At 42.1% G+C, this 20,742-nt stretch overlaps 1 protein-coding gene across 1 annotated transcript in view; it reads right to left on the reverse strand.

Annotated features, from left to right (window-relative positions):
• Nucleotides 1-20,402, reverse strand: part of ptprc (protein tyrosine phosphatase receptor type C) — an 86,466-nt gene extending 66,064 nt beyond the window's left edge. The window contains exons 1-7 of the mRNA XM_080196762.1: nt 20,386-20,402; nt 13,259-13,324; nt 12,171-12,250; nt 7,241-7,306; nt 6,428-6,496; nt 4,857-4,925; nt 2,033-2,107 (exon numbers count right to left, since the gene is read on the reverse strand). Of these exons, the coding sequence (XP_080052888.1) occupies nt 2,033-2,107; nt 4,857-4,925; nt 6,428-6,496; nt 7,241-7,306; nt 12,171-12,250; nt 13,259-13,324; nt 20,386-20,402 (442 nt within the window). The remainder of the gene's footprint in view (nt 1-2,032; nt 2,108-4,856; nt 4,926-6,427; nt 6,497-7,240; nt 7,307-12,170; nt 12,251-13,258; nt 13,325-20,385) is intronic.
• Nucleotides 20,403-20,742: the final 340 nt, after the last annotated feature.

Raw genomic sequence — 20,742 nt, forward strand, 5'->3', positions numbered from 1 at the left:
GAAAAAAAATGAAGAAAAACATTTTAATCCATGTCCTTAGGCTCTCTCTTCTAGGTTACTCTTAACAATACCTGGGAGATTAGGTTTTAATTCCTGAAGATTTCAGGATAATTCTGCCACTCTCAGTTGGACTTGCGACTCTGGATTCGGGCTGTGTTTAATTGGGGAGTTTCTGTGAAGTGAAACTACTTTCTGCCAAGGCTATATTTACAGTGTGAATGTATCCATAAAGCAGCAGACATTGCAACGAGTCCTGATTTTAACATGAGGAGGATGTGGATGAATGAATGACAAGGTATTTTTGGACATCAACAGAGATCATGAAAATTGACTAGGGTAATAGCAGCACAAAATAACTTAAAATTGTGACAGAAAAACACCAATTGAACACTGGAAAGGAGAGAATCAGCAGTATTTCTTTTCATAAGCTGTCCGGTAGTGTAAAAAAGTTGCCTGAGGAGACAGTCAAATATTTGAGCAATATGCAAAATTTTGCTGCCTGCTTGATTCATAGGAAATTAATAGTTGCTTAAAGGACAGTAACATTTTATATTAATGAAATCCTGTACCTAAACTATTCAGATTAGCATCTATATGGAGGAAACTACATTAAATACATATTAAGAATACAGAAATTTGATAGCACATACTGAAACGAGTAAGATGAAACAGAAATGAAAAGCTTGCCATTTCATTCTGAAAAACTGTGTTAAATCGGACTTGCATTTACCAACAACACCATGGGTGGTACTTTTGAAAAAATTTGTCAGTGTGTCAGGCTTTGACTGAAAACCAGTATATATCTCTCCAGACGCACAGTCGAGTTTTCATTCCAGATTTTATGGCACTTGGCGGTTTGCACCATCATTCTGGCAAGGCAGGGCCTAATAGGGGGCTGGCCAGGCTGGCTCCACAGGGAACAGGGCACCATCTTCAAAGGGTGCTCCAATCTGTGCACAATGTAAACGCACTCCTCACCCGCTCCACCCTGCCATGTGCCCCATCCCCCATCCACCCATCTCTGTTCCTGCAAGAAGCACAGGGCGCCCCCTCATGCACATTGGGGCTGACTTCCCACTCATATCACCTGCTTCCCACAATGGGCACTGTCCCCATCACAGGTGACCCCCGCCCCCTCAGAGGCATCTCCTCCCCCTCCCCCCCGCCCTTCACAGGCATCATCCCCACTTCCACAGGAGTCAGGTACCATCCCCCACCCCACCCCCCAGAGTGCCAGGATGGCCTGTAATAATAAACCTGGTGACTATTATGAACTACATCAGTGCTGATCAATCTTGCAGTTTGAAATTAGACTTTAGGGTGTTAGCAATGTAAGAGTTGAAACAGGTTGCTGACCCAATATTTGAACAACTGTGTTGACCTTTAATGGCTAATTATTTCATTGTGAAAATAGGCACAAGCGAGTTAGTACTCAGCACAATTTCAACCACCAGGAAGGTCCCGATCGGACTGGGTCTGACTGGGCCAATGCAGCAAGGTCGAGGATGCTGCCAGGTGATAGTGTCCACCATGCATCAAAGCAAAGGTACACATCACCAGGTATTTGCACCTCGTTTCTCACCCGTTGCCCTATCTGCAACATGAAAGATCTGAATTATACATCACAATAACCAGATTTCATTCTTAAGTGTGCTGTTGGTACATCTTTTTCATCATTATACTTGTTAACACTTGTTAATAAGGGCTTCTTGACTGTAAATAACAGCATCATTCACTTCCTCCTCATCCTCTGGTTAAACAAAACAACTATGAATGACCATCCAGGGTGAAAGGAACAGGACACAGGAAGAACGGAAAACTTTTTGAGTTTTTTTTAGGTGATGGTTTCCTCCCATGCTCTCACCCAATTACTTCTTCCAAAAAAAGTAGAGCAATTTTAGTCTTTCCCATCAATACTGCAACAGTCAAAGTGTCTATGCTGTTTGCAAGTGGTAGCTCACTCATCAATGAATCCATACTTTGAATTACTGAACTGCTGGAGAGGGGTGCAAAATCGCCTTTGCAAACGTACTTGAGTCTGTGGTGGTGTTAGTGGGTGCGGAAGTCACTGTTGTTGCAGGGGAATCTGTGCTTGTGCCTTTTGCACCTGTAGAAAAGATCAATGCAAATTAGTGGAAATCCAAGCTCTAAAAGAGCAGTCATCAACAAGGCATTTCCCTTCAGTGACCATCTCAGGTATATCATAGTGAACGTGTAGTAAACATGCAAATTTGTGCCCCAATTACAAGCCACTTGATTTTACCGATAGACTGATACTCGGCTTACTACCAGATAAAGGGTCTGTGTTACCCTTGTGGCTAAACGGAGATTGAAACCAGTTTGTTGAAAGGCATGGCCGTGTTTAGATAAAGCCCTGAATGGAGATGTGGGCACGTGTGTGAAATAACCTGAATGGGCTTCCTGCTGGATCAGAGCCCTTTCTGATCTCTCAGCATTTTTATGCTAGAGCAGGCAAGGCCTTAGACTGACCTTACCCTAACTTAGACTCTTAAGTGAATTAAAGACCATATCCCAGTTGGCCGTTAAACCTTTAGGCTGGCAGGAGAATATCCCGGGTGTGGGGGAAGCCTGAAAATAATCAGACTGAGGCTTCAGGCTGGGGACGGTAGGGTGGGGGATCCATCAGAAGCCCCTTCCAACTTTGGACACCCCTCTCCCAGTGCCTCAAGCTGGCACCATCGCAGTTTGGGGCAGGGTGACCAATTGCCCCAGATTTCCCAGAACCATCTGTATTGGAGTCACAGGTCTTACATCCCAGATGTTTACATCAAGGCTACTGTTTATCCCATATTCCCAATCACCGAACATTAAGCACACTCTCCTCCCAGCGGCTCACTCCCAACCTACCACAGACTCAGCCCTTCACTCTGATGGACTGGCCAGTACTGCGCCCTTCCCGATGACAGGTTTTCCACTCCAACCCCCTCCATTCAGATGGCAAAACATTCCAGCATTTATTCCCTGAGAGTCACTCGTTCTAGATTTTCAGGTTTGCACAGGCATGCCGCAAAAACAGCGAAAAATACAAATGACCAGAATCAAGCTCTTGTATCTGTCTCACTGCGTGTTTAACAAGGGCACCTCACCAACGAAGATTATCTTGAGTTGAGTGTGAACCTCTACAGCCCCTAAAGTCAACCAATTACCCCACACAGGTGAGATCCTGTCTCCAAGAGCTACCAACCAATCGGGAGCAGCTTTGGAGTTCCAAAGCAGCAATAAGTGAGGATTGGCTCGCAAGAACCCCTCAAGCAAGCTCTGGTAAAGGACAAATGGTCATGTGGAGGACAGGTTGGGGGGCCTTCCCATGAGGGCAGCCCTTGCTGCCAGCGGGGCCCTCCATTGAAGCAGAGAGTGCCTGATCAATAGGAGGGCCCCATCTGCTCCCAGAGCTGCCAGGGCACGCCTGACCAACCTGCCCATTTAACACTGCTCCCATCCTGGTAAACTGCTAGTGAAGACAGTGGCATAGTGATATTGTCACGGGACTAGTAATCCAGAGAGCCAAGGTAATGGTCTGGGGACTCAGGTTCGAATTCCACTCCCCCGCCACTGCAGATGATGACATTTGAATTAAATAAAAATCTGGAATTAGAAGTTTTATGATGATCATGAAACCATTGTCGATCATTGTAAAAAATCCATCTGGTTCACCCTACCTGCCATCCTTACCTGGTCTACATGTGACACTAGACCAACAGCAATGTGGTTGGCTCTTAAAATGCTCTCTGAAATGGCCTAGTAAGCCATTCAGTTGCAGGACAATTAGGGATGGGCAACAAATGGCCACATCAACATACATGAATAAAGAAGCACTGGCAATGGGATGAAGCCACTCAAGGGCCTCAATTGGTCTGGGGGCCAGAAAGGCTGAATCAAGACTTAATCAGCAGAAGTCAGCAAGGCAATGGCTCTCCATCCCTCACTTTATCATTTGATTGAACAGCTCTTCCTATCCCACCCAGAATCCTACCTTGCTCCAATGAAGGGCACTAAATTTCACCCTGGGTTTCTTCTCTTTGCGCTATGGCTTATCATCGTGCCCTGCCCTTCAGTCTTGTCAAGGACTGAGCACGGATTAAGACATCCTCTGAGCCTCCCCAAAGGCTTTCCGAAATATCAATCTTCTTTCTCATATGACAATTGCCTTTAACCACCCCCATCCCTTTGATTTTGCCAAACATGCAGTTTTCCAGGTTGCTTCTTTAACTGCCCAGATCTCCTTCAGATGAGCTGACTCTCATATAAACAATCACTTTTGGCAATTGTTAAGTCTGTTCTGACAGTAAAAGTAGCAAAATAGGAAAATCTGGGCTTAAGTTTCCACAAACTACTTAAGCATAAGCATCAGTCAAGACAGAGAAGTCAGTTTGTGACGACAACACAATCCTAGCGAAAATGGTGCATTCCATAAAGATCAGAAACTGTATTTGGGACCATCTTAATCTGTATGGCATAATAAAACATTGCACCTAACTTTCCAAACAGTTTTGGTACATTTTGCTTGTCATGCTATGACGGCAAGACCGCATAATTATAGCTGCGGCCTTTATTCTACGAGTGGCAGTCTGGAATATAGCTGATTGGTAAATCTATAAATCCACCTTTCTCTGTTACACATTTTGAGAAAGTTAGAAGCTGCCAGTGCTCCATTGTTGTTACGATGATTAAATAGAAAGCCAAACTAAAGTTCCCCTCTTTCACAAAAGCACACATGGCTTGCCATTCCCAATCTGAATGAGCAAAAATTGGTTGGTAAGGGCAAAGTTTGTAACCACAGGAGGTGTAGTTGTCTGAATAAATGACCAGACCACATCACGAGCTGGGAAACATACGTGAAGTTGGCGTAGTGCTATTGGACTGAGGTGCCGTGCTGGAGTCTCTGTGTGTTGTTTCATGAGTATCTGCAGAAAGATCACATTTAAAGGAATGAAAGTCTGTATCCCTAAACACAGCAAAAATCAACACCATCTTTTTTACACGAACGTAACCACTTCAACTTCACATCATCAACTTTGCATAGAGATCAGCATCTTGTCAATATGTATCAGCTTCATAGCAGATATAATGCCAGACAAAATGATGTTCCTCCCCTGTCTTGCAGCAGTACATTACAGTTAGTACAGTTGACAAACCGATCTTGGCCAGCATGTTTCCCGTTCCAGCTGCTTTATGTATTGTTGTGAATCGGTCCAAAGCCTAAATAATCTGGCCTGTTTTTGGCACCATGTCAGGGATACCTCAAAACACATACATGCTTCACTAGTGAGGGAGAATTGAGTATAACAGGCTCTATTTCATTTTACTGCTTCAGTCCCACCATATAAAGGGGCAAGTGCAGGATATTGAACTGCAGAAAGTAACGGCCATTATCTTGGTTACATTGAAAGTGGGCTACCTATCAATGTTCCACTGGAATGTCTGGTTTTCCAAATAACTATAGGGGTGTTATAGAATGCATTTATAGAGATTTTGCTAAGAAAGGTAGAGGTAGGGATTGTTAATAAAAAAAAACTCATTCAGTGAAAATCAGATAGTGTTCAAAGGTTGCGGGAATGCTGGTGGTATCCATGAAGTGAAACAGGCATATTTGAACCTGCTTTGAATGCAGAAGTCATTGCTGCTGGAGTTGTGCTGGAGGGTGTGAATGATAAGTGACCTATTGGAAACCAGACCAGTGAGTAACATTGTGTGGCACAACTGAATACAACAACGAGAGCTAGCTCTGGCAAAGAGTAATCCCGACTCCAAACATAAGCTCTGTTTCTACCTCCAGGGATGTTGTCAGACTTGCTGAGCTTTCCAGCATTTTTTGTTTCTTTTTCAGATTCCAGAATCCGCAGTAATTTGCTTTAACATAATGGGCGGGGTTTTCTGACCGGACTTGCCCCAAAAGTGGAAAATGCCAGCCAAAGCCAACACAAGCCTTCCGCCCTTCCCCCTGCCTGCTACAATTCCCGTGGTGGGCAGGATGGGAAAATTCCCCACCTCCCTGCCCTCACCGATATCTTTGATTGTTTACACAGACTATCAAATGAAGATATGGTTCCTATCAGTAAACTTTTGCAAAGTAGTAAGATAGCTGATCTTTATCGAGATCGGTTTAAGGAGCATGTCAATTTAGCTTTGTCCTGAGAAAAAAAATCAACATATTGTTCCAGTACTGTCCCACCCAACTTGCTATGAGTTATAGAATATATTTCATTCACTTTGAAAAGAGGTTCAAACTAAAACAAAACAATCAGTATGTTGTAAAAGAACTTTTAAACTGATAACACTCCATTGAGGAACGCAACAAGATAAAACAAGACCATTGTCAAAAATCAGGAACAAATGGTAGCCAAACATCTGGGCAACAACCATTTCAACACCAAAGTGAAGTAGGAAGGTCTGTTCATGGACATACTTGAACCTGCTGTGAGTGCAGCAGTCACTGTTGTTGGAGCCGTGCTGGAGAGTGTGAGTGATGAAAGATCTGCCGGAAGACCAAAACTGTGAGTAACAACGAATGCCACAATTGCATATGTATACATTATACCAGCGCTAAGTTACAAGGATGACAAATGAACATGAGCTTCATATCAGTCAATCTCACTAAAATAATAAAGCAACAGACATTCCTCTGGATGATGGACAATGTTTTTTTAGTTTTAGCATGGATATGCACGCCTGCTGAAACATTTTGTCATTTCATCTACAAAATTTCCCCAATCCTTGGACACTTGATAGATCGCTCTGCCCTTCTATGCTCCAAGGAAAACAATCCCAGCTTCTCCAGGCTCTCCCACAATGATCAGGATAACCTCGAAATTGAAACATGCAGCGTACCAGAGAAAAATAATCCGAGTTTCTCTAGTCTCTACACTTGTGACATGAATAATCTTGACATTGAGAATGCACCAGAGAATTGAGTGATTTTTACTATGGTGCAGGATCTGGATTTTTCTTAACTGTCTGGAACTCAGGGTAAATGTCTGCCCTTGTAAATGCTGTGTGGCAGCAGTGGCACATGCCTCACTTGTGATTGCCTTATTCACGACTGGTTGAATAGCTCTACTAAAGGGCTAACACCAGCACAATGGGCCGAATGACCTCTTCTGTGCTGTATCATTTCATTAAACAAGCACTTTCACGTCATTCAGGGAAAAGCAGATAGAATTTATACACTGAGGAAGTTAGTTAGGGTGCTACCCATACTGATACCAAGATAAGGGCATACTTGAGCCTGCTGTGGATGCAGCAGTCAATGTTGGAGCCGTGCTGGTGGGTGTGAGTGATGAGTGATCTGCAGAAAGACCAAAGCAGATCAACAATGTGAGTCACAACCAAATTCAAAAACAATCGCCTGGAGTTTGCTGTCAGCACAAAGCACGAGACTGATCATGAAGTAACCCTCATTGGGATCCAGTGCTCCCTGATAAGGATGTCAGCCAATCACAATAAAGGATTTTCAACCTCCCAATCAGAAAACTAAAAGTGGTAAAATAATAGAACTCTTATGAACTTATGTATAGAGTGAGTGTATGGAGTGAAGGTGGTGTTAAAGTATATTGAAAACTTTTTTTTACAATTAAGTACTTTTTAAAAGTTTTCATAACCATTAATTAAGTAGTTAACAACATTCCAACTGTGAAATTACTTTTTCTGGGCCAGTCCTGTTGTTTATCAAATTGTACTAATCACACCACCATTTAAAACCCAGATGAACAAGGTATAACTTTTGATGGGGTATCCAATAGCGAGGTGGGAGCAGGAAAGTTCAAATTCTCCCTTCAGCGATGGTGGCTCAGAGAGGAGGTGAGATCCACAGCATAGCTTGCATTGAACCCAGACTTTGAAATTGTAATTCATTCTTGCACGAACCTGCATATGCCCGGAACCTGTGGTTGATTTTGGAGGAGTAATGATGGTGTACGTTGACAATTCACCAGCAAAAGTCCTGCAAAAGCTTCCTACTGTTCTACTGGTCATTTATAAAGATTATAACATGAAGACAAGTGAATATATTGAAAGGAAGAACATAGCTGTTTTTCCCTCCTGAGTTTAGGAAATATAGATTTAGCTTTGTCCTGAAAAAATGGCTTTCCACGCCAACATGTGAACATGTCATGTATTATAGGGTGCCCTGGATATTTCATTCACTGTGTAAAGAGTGATCCAAAATACTAAGGATGTGAAGATGCCAGCATTGGACTGGGGTGAGCACAGTAAAAAGTCTCACAACACCAGATTAAAGTCCAACAGGTTTATTTGGAATCACAAGCTTTTGGAGCGCTACTCCTTCATCAGGTGAATGAAGGAGAAGCGATTCCAAGTAAACCTGTTGGACTTTAACCTGGTGTTGTGAAATTTCTTATAATGCCAAAATAATGAGGGTGTTGCAAAAGAGCATTTGAGCTGACAAAAACACATCCAAGATGACAAAGGATTAAAAATATTCAGTTTTCAAAAAAGAGGGAAAAATCGACAGCCAGACACAAGAATAACAACCATTTTGCCACTGAAATGAGGAGGCAAAGAGCGTTTATGGAGATACATGGACCTGTTGTGAGCATAGTAGTCACTGTTATTGGAGTCGTGCTGGTGCATGTGAGTGATGAGTGATCTGTTGGAAGACCAAAACTATGAGTGACAATGTCACAATTACAGTTGTAAATATGATAATTTACAAATGTGCTTCATGCCAGTAGATGTTCCAAAGGTAGTAACATAACAAAATTTTGTTACATAGATTTAAAGGACAGTAAGTCGTCTCACAATACCAGGTTAAAGACCAACAGGTTTATTTGGTTACACGAGCTTTCAGAGCGCTGCTCCTTCATCAGGTGAGTATTTAAAGGAAATATAGGTTTACTTTGAGCCTGGACTTTCATGCCTGGGTGAATTTGTGGCCCATGTTTTCACTCTGACTTTGAGGCTCTCCTTCCTGGCAAAAATCCAAGTAATGGCTGAAGATTCTAAGCTCTACCCCAAAATTGGCAATTCTCATTCTCACAGGCTGGGACTCGAGTTGGGCCAAAGTTTGTGCATGTATAATTCAAGGAGGCAGCTGGACACTTAAAACACTGGCTCCCTCCACTATGGTGAGATTTTAAAAGAACAGGAGTATGCAGATTAGAACAGATGAAAGGTCAGAACTTGGTAGAGTTTGGATAGACAGGATAGTCCTTTGGAGAGGTAAGATATCCCTTCAGATGTGGTCCCCAGACACTTTGGGAGAGGTAAGGTACCCTTTGGAAATGTTAAAAGTGAATATAATTATGAATTTTTTACGCACAAACTAATTGGAACTGTGAAACTGTAAAACTGTCAAAGGGCTTGCCAGATGTCAAGGAAAAGTTAAACAGGTATCTAGCTGATATGGATCTATCCAGCTATGAAGGAACTGTTAAAGAGCTGTTCAGCTGTCAAGGAACTGTCCAGCTGTCACAGAATTGTTAAACAACTACACAGCGATCATATCTGTCCATCAAGTGCTAAAGTTGTTAAAGCTCTCCAGGTCACACCGAAGTTGACAAAAAACTTCAGGGATACTAGGCGATTTGGCATTGAGGTTGTAAGAATTGTTATCGGGGCATGGGTAGGCATAGAGTTGACGTGGAAGTGTGAAACAATGCGAGGGTAAAGGGGTACTAGGTTGACACTGGGAGTCTGTGGGCAAGGTGGTAAGTAGAGAGGAATGGGTTGGCATTGAATATGATACTTCAGGCATACGAAGGGGTGTTGGCAAGGGCTGAAAGGTTGTTTTCAATTTCATTATTATTATTTTCCATTTATTTGAACACAGTGCCAGAGCACAAAGGCAGTCCATAGCCTGCCTCTGTAATCAATAGCCTATGCGTCAGTTCTAAGGTATCCCACACTGGCTCACATTTTGATCCACCTCTTCTGACTGAAAATACAATCTGCAAATGGACAATTTTAAAGCTGAGATTCTGTGAGAAACGTAATCTACCAACTCTGTGCTTCCAATCCAAGAACAAAAATCTGTGACTGTGTCGCTTAGTCGATCAAATTCCCTCATTCCCTTGAATGCTGACAATGCCCTCCTAGGCTCCAAGGAAAACAAGCAAAGTTTCTCTAGTGTCCCTACCTGTACTACAAATCATTTTGAACTGGAAGATATGCCAAAATTTTGCAATGGTGTAATCAGAGGGAATCTGGAGCACATCTTAAACATTTGGACCTTAAGGTTAAAATCACGTCTTGTAAATACTGTGAGACAGCTGTGGCATATTCCTCAGTTGTGATCAATTTGCTACTGCTTAAAGGGCTTGAATAAAGAGCTGACATGGGCATAGAGGGCCAGAATGCCTTTCTGTACTGTGTGGTACCACAAAACAAACATTCTAACTTCATTCAGTGAAAAGCAGATGGAGTTTATACTTTGAGGAAGTTGGGGTTCTATCCATATTTGAAACCAAAACAAGAGCATACTTGAGCCTGCTGTGGGTGTAGTCATCACTGTTGGAGCCATGCTGGTGGGTGTGAGTGATGAGTGATCTGTTGGAAGATGAAAACAGAGCAACAATGTGAGTCACAACCAAATCCAAAAACAATGGCCTGGAGTTTGCTGTCAAGATGCTGCCACTGAACTAGGGTTAAAGCCCAACAGGTTTATTTGGTAGCAAAAGCTACCAGCTTTCGGAGCGCTGCTCCTTCATCAGGTAAGTGGGAATTCTGTTCACAAACAGGGCACATAAAGACACAAACTCAATTTACAAAATAATGGTTGGAATGCAAGTCTTTATGGGCATCAAGTCTTAAAGGTACAGACAATGTGAGTGGAGAGACGGTTAAGCACAGGTTAAAGAGATGTGTATTGTCTCCAGTCAGTGAGATTTTACAAGCCCAGGCAAGTCATGGGGATAACAGATAGTGCGACATGAAGCCAATGTCCCGCTTGAGGCCATCCTCATGCATGCAAAACTTGGCTATCAGTCCCTGATCACAGAGTAGCTCCCACTTGTGGGGAACTACCACAACACCCCACCGGAGTGAAGGGAGGTGGCAACTGGGGCTCCCCAGGGGGTCGTGTGGCTGGGGGAGTGATGCCCCCTGGGCATGGGCACCCTGGTGATGCCAGCTTATACCCCCTCACTACCCAAGGTACAAAATGTCCATGCCCAGCAGACACTTTGGCATTGTGGCCTGGGCATCAGGCAGTGATTTTTTAAAAATTACGAACAGTTAGCAGCCAGAGGAACAACCATCTCTCCTCCACAAATAATCTTGAAATTGAGAACACACCAGGCTATAAAATGAAGAACAGCAAAGACTTGAAAGTTAGAGTGTAACTGATGCTTTTCTTAACTAAATTTAGGGAATTATAGCTTTAGCAATGTCCTGGAAATTTTGACTATTCATCCGACCATCTCACTTGTTCTGGGCTACAGAGGATATTTCATTCACTTTGTAAAGAGAGATTCAAGCTATACCAAAATAATGAGGATATTGCAAAAGACTTGAGTTGTTAAAAACTCATTTAGGAAGACAAATTAATAAAACAAATCTGCTTTTAATGATTTGAAAATGAGAACAATTACAGCCGGAGGGAGAACCATTTTGCTGTGGAAATGATGAGTTAAAGAGTGTTTATGGAGAAACATGAACCTGCTGTGAGTGTAGTAGTCACTGTTGTTGGAGCTATTCTGGTGGGTGTGAGTGATGAATGATCTGTTGGAAGACCAAAACTGTGAGTAACAATATCACAATTAGTGTTGTAAATATGGTAATTTACAAATGTGCTTCATGCCAGCGAACGTGCCAAAGGTAGTAACACAACAGAATTTTGTACGATAGTTTTAAAGGACAGTAAGTAGTCTCACAACACCAGGTTAAAGTCCAACAGGTTTATTTGGAATCACAAGCTTTTGGAACTCTGCTCCTTCATCGGGTTAGTGAAGGAGAAGCGATTCCAAGTAAACCTGTTGGACTTTAACCTGGTGTTGTGAAATTTCTTACAATGCCAAGATAATGAAGATGTTGCAAAAGAACATTTGAACCGATGAAAACACATCCAAGATGACAAAAGATTAAAAATATGCAGTTTTTAAAAACAAGGGAAAAATCGACATCCAGACACAAGAATAACAATCATTTTGCCACTGAAATGAGGAGGTAAAGAGCGTTTATAGAGATACATGAACCTGCTGTGAGCGTAGTAGTCACTGTTGGTGGAGCCGTGCTGGTGGGTGTGAGTGATGCGTGTTCTGCTGGAAGACCAAAACTATGATTAACAATGTCACAATTACTGATTATATCATTGGCAATTTGCAAAGAGTACAAGCTGTTACCTGTTAATCGCACTAATGGCAGTTTTCCAGACTATTTTAAGGAAATTATACTTTTAGCATTTCCCTGGATACTCCTGCCTGATGAACCATTTTGGGTGGAGTTTTCCTGTCCCAACTGCCATAGAAATCATAGCGGGTGGGACATGGACCATGCAAAGATCTATTGATCATCAGGATGGGGGGTATGGTGATCGGCCTGCCAGTGGGATAAGCGGATGGGGGAGTGGGGGAGGGGGGGGGGAGGGGCGGAGGTCAGGACTTTGTGGCTAGAGGAGTTGAAGGGAACAGGACTGCCGGTGGACGGGGTGCTGGGACTTCGAGACAGGCCAAGGAGGGGGTGGGGTTGAGGTTGGTCCGAACATATCCGGTGGGGGGCAGGCGATCGGGCCATGAGGGGGAGTGCATGGCCAACGACGCTGAGTCGTGGGACTGGCCAGTGATTGAGTTGGCCAGCAATCAGAAGGCCAGCGGTGCAGGGGCCACTGCGCGTGTGCCAATCTCGGTATTGACAGATTGGTGAGTGCACAGTAGCCCGGTCAGCATTTTGCTGCCGGCCTTCTTAGTAAGAATGGGCCCCACCCCAGCTTTTCGGAGTGATTGCTGTGAGGGCACTGTATAATGAACAGAGTGTGGGAGATTCATTTTGAAAATCTTGCTGAAATAACCAGTGGGATTTACTCCAGTTTTTATGCAAATTCGATACTTAGAATTTTTTTGGGAGTATCCCACCCAACCTAATAATCAGACCAGTAAATAGTGTGGCAACAGCCTCAGATATTTTCTCATAATTGACTGCTGGGTTAAAAGCTCTACTAACCAGCTGAGATACACATGGCATCTTCTGCGCAGTATCATTTTATAAAACTAACTTCATTCTGTGAAAATTTATACATTGAGGAAGTGAGGGTGCTATCCATATTGATACCAAGACAAGAGCATACTTGAGCCTGCTGTGGGTGCTGTTGTCACTGTTGGAGCTGTGCTGGTGGGTGTGAGTGACGAGTGATCTGCCGAAAGACCAAAGCAGATTAACAACGTGAGTCACAACTGAATCCAAAATCAATGGCCCAGAGTTTGCTGTCAGCGCAAAGGAAACTAAAAGTAATTAAAAAGTATAACTTTTCTCAATATTACATTAAGTAATTTAAAAGTAATTGCAATTTCCACCTGGGATGGAGGTAGGAGCTGATGCATTCTGAAAAGACTCTTTTATAATTAATTACTAAAAACAGATTTGATGTCACTTTATCAATTATTTAGCAACAATCAATATGAAATCATTTTTCCAGGGTCAATTCAGTCGCTCAGATTGTAATAATCGCATCATTGTTAAAAACATAGTTCCATCTCAAAGTAGAAACTTTTAAGGCATTTCCAAACATTGATGTGGGATTGGGAAGTTCACACTGATTTCAGTGATTGCCAGCTCCATTGGCACAGCGCATCCCATGGAGGGACCATGAGGGAGAGATCGCAACCTCACAATTTCACACTTATTTCTAGTTCTATTTTGTTTTTGAGAGGTAACGATGCCAATTGCTAACATTTAATGGCAAAGGATCTGCAAATTCTGGCACATTTTTTAAACCAGTCACTTATAATGAATATAACAAAAAGACCAGTAAACAGTTGAAAGTAAGCATGTAACAGAGGCTTTTCTCAACAAAATTTGTGGAATTAAAGCTTTAGCAATGTCCTGGAAACACTGGCTTTTCATCCGATCATCTCACTTGTTCCAGGGTACAGAGGGTATTTCACTCACTTTGTAAAGAGAGATCCCATCTGCATCAAAATAATGAGGATCTGCAGAATGGCAGCATGACCCTCCACCCCCATTGATCACCCTGAGGCTCCGCCCACAATAGGCCCCATCCCCTTGATCCCACCCCCTCATTTAGGCAGACAAAGTTATTTACGAAGACTTGTTTAGGAAGACAAAGGAATGAAATGCATCTGTTTTTACAAAATTAAGAACAGATGACAGCTAGAGGAACAACCATTTTGCTACTGAAATGAGGAAGTACGGAGTATTTATGGAGAAACATGAACCTGCTGTGAGTGCAGTAGCCACTGTTGTTGGAGCCGTGCTGGTGGGTGTGAGTGACGAGTGATCTGTTGTTGGAAGAGCAAAACAGAGTAACAACATAAGCCACAGTCCAAAAACAATGGCCTGGCATTTGCTGTCAGCACAAAGCACAAAGTTCGACATTGATCACAAAGTAAGCCTCACTGAGAGATCAAGTGCTCTCTCTGGTAAGGATTTCTCCTCTATCCCTCACTGTGCTCTGGTAATGTAACTGATTGCAGATTTCACCACTGGGGAATTCCCAGATTGGAACTGGAATGGTATCATCAGGCTGTTAGTTGCAGCCAATCTCTTTAAAGGAAACTAAAAGTAATTTAAGAAAACATGGGCCTGATTCTCCCATCCCGATGCGTACGTTTATTGACGCATTGGGTTGGGAGATGCACGTGGTAGCCACTTCACAGGTTTCACACATGTGTTCCCGACACATGCACGTCTCCCACAGGCGGAGAGTAGGCGCAGTTGGGACAGTGCTGGAATCCAGCAGGAAGACAAGTGATTTAAATCGGTTTTCAATCTTATTTTAATGTCATTATCAGGCCTGGCACTGATTTCTCTGGGCCTGATAATATCTCCCACCCCACCAGGAATACTTCATTCCGGCGGGGTTTAGAATAGCTTCCCACTTGTGGGGAACTAGCTCGAGACTCCGCTGGAATGATGGGGGGGCAGTCGGGGCCAGGGGATCGGGCGGTTGGAGGGTGATGCCCCCTGGGCATGAGCACCCTGGCAGTGGCAGCTTGTGCCCCAGGTCACTACTCAAGGTGCAAAGTGCTCATGCCCAGGGGACACCTTGGCATTGCCCATTGGGCATCGGGCAGTGTTTTTTTTAATAAGTAAGAAAAAGTAGCAGCCAGAGGAACGTCAATTTTGCTGCTGAAATGAGGAGGTTAGGAGCGTAAAGAAAGATGGAATCTGCATCAAAATAATGAGGATATTTGCAAAAGATTTGAGTTGTTAAAACTCATTTAGGTAGACAAATTAATAAAACAAATCTGTTTTTTTAAATAAGAACAAATTGCAGCCAGAGGGAGAACCATTTTGCTGCTGCAATGAGGAGGTAAAGAGTGTTTATGGAGAAACATGAACCTGCTGTGAGCGTAGTAGTCACTGTTGTTAGAGCCGTGCTGGTGTTTGTGAGTGATGTGTGACCTGTTGGAAGACCAAAACTGTGAGTAACAATGTCACAATTACTGTCGTAAACATTATATCATTGGCAATTTGCAAAATATACTTCACACCTGTTAATCTCACTGAAGTAATAACATAACAGGCAGATCTCCAGACTATTTGAAGAAAAGTGTAGTTTTAGTATTATCCTGGACGTTCATGCCAGTTAAAACATTTTACCATCCCACCTGCCACAGGAATCGTAGCAGGTGTGGCACAGACCAGAACAATGGTCTGTTGATGTTGAGCAGGCTTTTCTGGCCTTGACGTGAGCCAGGCCCGAAATTCATCCTTTCGTCATGGAGTCCATCAACCACCCTGGTATCCTTGAACACACCATGGGTCCCTTCGGTGTGCCAAATCAATGTAGTTTTAATTTCTCTACTCTCTCCTCCCTGTACCACAAATAACCTTGAAATTGAGAATGCATCAGATAATTGAATGACCTTTGCAATAGAGCAATCAGGCAGAATCTATATTAGTTCTTAAATATTTAGGGCTCAACATTCTATATCATTCTATAAAACAAACATTTTAACTTCATTTGGTGAAAAGCAACTGGAATTTATACATGAAGTGAGGGTGGTATCCATATTGACACCAAGAGCATACTTGAGTCTGCTGTGAGTGCAGTAACCACTGATGGAGCCATGCTGGTGGGTGTGAGTGATGAGTGATCTGCTGAAAGACGAAAGCAGATTAACAAAATGAGTCACAACCAAATTCAAAAACAATGGCCTGGAGTTTGCTGTCAGCACAAAGTAAGAGTGTTCATCACTGATCACAAAGTCAGCCTCACTGAGAGATCTCTCTGGTAAGAATTTCTGCTCAATCCCTTGCTGTGCTGTGGTAATGCAACTGATTGCAGATTTCACCATTCAGGAATTCCCAGCATGGATCTGGAGTGATGACATCAGGCTGTTAATTGCAACCAATCACCCTAAAGGATTCTCACAGTCCTCCAATCAGGAAACTAAAGGCAGTAATATAACATTGTTTGATAAATATTACATGCAGCAAGATAAAAAAAAGGGGTATCCACCAGGGATAAAGGTAAAATCTAAAGTATTCTGAAAAACATTTTTATAATTAAGTTTTAGAAACATAGTTTTCAAATCAATTAATCAATTATTTAACAGCATTCCATGATTATGAAATTATTTTTTCAGGGCCAATTCTGTTCAAATTATATTAAAAACATTGCTGTTAAAAACACAGTTCCACCTCAAGGTATGAACATTTAAGGCCTTTTTGAACATTTATCTGGGAGTGGGAGATATAAAACTTGTTGAGATTTCTTTGGCTGCCAGTTTTGTGTCCATAGTGCAGCCCATGGTGGAACGTTGAGAGATCGCAATCGCATGATTTTCATGCTAATTTCCAAGTGTGCGACAGCACATTTTATGCAGTTTTTTGATGGATAATGATGACAAATACTGACATTTGCAGTCAAAGATCCTGCAAATTCTGGCACTTTTTAACCAGTCATTTACAATGAAAATAACATGAAGAGCAGTAAACATTTGAAAGTAAGAGTGTAACTGATACCAAGACAAGAGCATACTTGAGCCTGCTGTGGGTGCTGTTGTCACTATTGGAGCCGTGCTGGTGGGTGTGAGTGACGAGTGATCTGAACATAAGAACATAAGAAATAGGAGCAGGAGTAGGCCATCTAGCCCTTCGAGCCTGCCCCGCCATTCAATAAGATCATGGCTGATCTGTCGTGGCTCAGTTCCACATTCCCGCCCTCTCCCCATAACCCTTAATCCCCTCGCTTATCAAATACCCATCAAACTGCGTCTTAAAAATATTTAGCGAGGCAGCCTCCACCACTTCAAAGGGCAGAGAATTCCAGAGATTCACCACCCTTTGAGTGAAGAAGTTCCTCCTCAACTCCGTTCTAAACCGCCCCCCCTTTATCTTGAGGCTGTGCCCCCTAGTCCTACTGTCCTTTCTGAGCGGGAAGAGTCTCTCCACCTCTAACCTATCCATCCCATTCATCATCTTATATGTCTCAATGAGATCTCCCCTCATTCTTCTAAACTCTAATGAGTACAAGCCTAGTTTATTCGCCTCTCCTCATAGCTCAACCCCCTCAACTCCGGTATCAGCCTAGTAAACCTCCTCTGTACTCCCTCCAAGGCCAAAATATCCTTGCGTAAGTGCGGCGACCAAAACTGCACACAGTACTCCAGCTGCGGATCTGCTGAAAGACCAAAGCAGATCAACAACATGAGTCACAACTGAATCAAAAAACAATGGCCTGGAGTTTGCTGTCATCACAAAGCAAGAGTGTTCACCACCGATCACGAAGTCAGCCTCATTGAGAGATGTCTCTGGTAAGAATTTCTTCTCTATCCCTTGCTGTGCTGTTGTAATGTAACTGATTGCAGCTTTCCATTGGGGGATTCCTAGAGTGGGTCTAGAGTCATGTCATCAGACTGCTAATTGCAGCCAATAACACCAAAGGATTCTCACAGTGCTCCAATTAGGAAACTAAAAGTAACTAAAAAGAATCATTTTTCTAAATGTTTCACACAGAAATTCAAAATAATTCCGATTTTCATCTAGGGTGAAGCATTCTGAAAAAACTCTTCTACAATTAATTATTAAGAAAGGATTTGAAATCAATTAATCAATTATTTAACTGCAATCCACCAATATGAAATTATTTTTCCATGGCCAATTCAGTTGCTTGGATTGCATTAATCACATCATTGTTAAAAGCACAATAACATCTCAAGGTAGAAACTTTTAAGGAGTTTATATCATTTATGTGGGATTAGGAAATATGCAATTCTCACTGATTTGAGTAACTGCCGGCTCTGTGTCCATAATGTAGACCCTGGAGGAATCCCAAGGGAGAGATCACAACCTTACAATTTCATACTGATTTCCAAGTGTCCAACATCTAGTTTGATTTATTTTTTGGAGAGTCATGATGACAAATGCTGGCATTTGATGTCAACGATCCTATAAATTCTATCTATCATCTAACCAGTAATTTACAATGGCTGAAGTATGAAGAGCTGTAAACATCTGAAAGTTAGAATGTAACTGATGCTTTTCTCAACCAAATTTAGGAAACTATAACTTTAGCTATCTCCTGGAAATATTGGCTTTTCAACCAACCATCTCACTTGTTCCAGGGTATGGAGGATATTTCACTCACTTTGTAAAGAAAGATGGAATCTGCATCAAAATAATGAGGGTATTTGCAGAAGATTTGAGGTGTTAAAACTCATTGATGAAGATAAATTAATAAAACAAATCTGTTGTTTAAAAAAAAGAACAATTGGCAACCAGAGGAACAACCATTTTGCTGCTGAAATGAGGAGATAAAGCATTTATGGAGAAACATGAACCCACTGCGAGTGCAGTAGTCACTGTTGTTGGAGCCATGTTGGTGGGTGTGAGTGATGAATGATCTGTTGGAAGACCAAAACTGTGGGTAATAACATCACAATTATTGTTGTAAACATTATATCATTGGCAATTTACAAAGCATGCAAGATGAAAATGTACTTCACACCTGTTAATCTCACTCTAATAACAACATAATAGGCAGTTCTCCAGACTTTTTTTTAAAGAAATAGTAGTTTTAGCATTATCCTGGACCCTCATCATTGTTGAAACATTTTGTCATTGAATCTAGCAAATATCCTTATACCCTTGAACATGCTAGAAATCCCTTTCACCCTCCTAAGATTCAAGAAAAATAATCCTAATTTCTCTCTTGCATACGCCACAAGTAGACTTGAAATTAAGAATACACCGGAGAACTGAATGACTTTTGCAATAGAGTAATCATGCAGAATCTATAATTAGTTCTTAAGTATTTGGAACTCAACATAACAAACAACCCTGGTAAATGCAGTGTGGCAGCATCCTCAGATATTTCTCTTGATCCAATCCACTATTTGTTAAATAGCTCGACTGAAGAGCTGACATGGGTTTGATGGACCAAATGAGATCTTCTGTACTGTGTCATTACACAAAAAAAAACATTCTAACTTCATTCAGTGAAAAGCAGACAGAAATTATACATTGAGGAAATTAAGACAGGAGCATACTTGAGCTTGTTGTGAGTGCAGTGGTCACTGTTGGAGCCGTGCTGGTGGGTGTGTCTGCTGAAAGACCAGAACAGAAAAACAACGTGAGTCACAACTGAATCCAAAAACAATGGCCTGGAGTTTGTTGTCAACACAAAGCAAGAGTGTTTGCTACTGATCACAAAGTCAGTCTCACTAAGAGATCTCTCTAGTAGGAATTTCTCCTCTATCCCTTGCTGTGCTGTGATAATGTAAGTGATTGCAGCTTTCACCATTGGGGAATTCAGAAGCTGGAATGATGCACCTAGGCAGTCAAATGCTGCCAATCACATTAAAGGATTTTCACAGTCATCCAAACAAGAAACTAAAAGCAGTGAAATAATATTTTTTATAACTATCACATGCAGGAAGTTAAATATTACTGGTAAATCAACATTGGATGAAGGTAGGAGATAAAGTATTCTCAAAAAACTCTTGATAATTAACTCTCAAAAACTGAGTTTTCAAATGAATTATCTAACAGTCTCCCACGATTCTGAAATTATTTTTTTCAGGGCCAGTTCTGATATTTCAATTATATTAAACAGATCAGTGTTGAAAATACAGTTCCATCTTGAGGTATAAACTTTTCAGAGGTTTTCTAACATTTATGTGGGAGCGGGAGATTGTAATTCTCACTGATTTCAGTAGTTGCTGGTTGTGTATGCACAATGCAGCCTTTGGCAAAAATCCTGAGTGAGAGATCAATTTTCACACTCACTTCCAATTATCCGACATTCCGAAGTCCCATTTAATTTTCTGAGGGGGAATGATGACAATTCTGACATTTACTATCAACAGCCTACAAATTCTGGCCCAGAGTGGCACAGTGGTTAGTACTGTTGCCTTACAGCGCCAGGGACCTGGGTTCAATTCCTGGCTTGATTTATTGTCTGTGCAGAGTCTGCATGTTCTCCCTGTGTCTGCATGGGTTTCCTCCGGGTGCTCCAGTTTCATCCCACAGCCCAAAAGACGTGCTGGTTAGGTGCACTGGCCATGCTAATTTCTCCCTCAGTGTACCCAATCAGGCACCAGAGTATGACGACTAGGGGATTCTCACAGTAACTTCATTGTAGTG

This window comes from Carcharhinus amblyrhynchos, chromosome 9, assembly GCF_965287045.1.
Source record: "Carcharhinus amblyrhynchos chromosome 9, sCarAmb.v2.hapA, whole genome shotgun sequence".
NCBI lineage: Eukaryota > Metazoa > Chordata > Chondrichthyes > Carcharhiniformes > Carcharhinidae > Carcharhinus > Carcharhinus amblyrhynchos.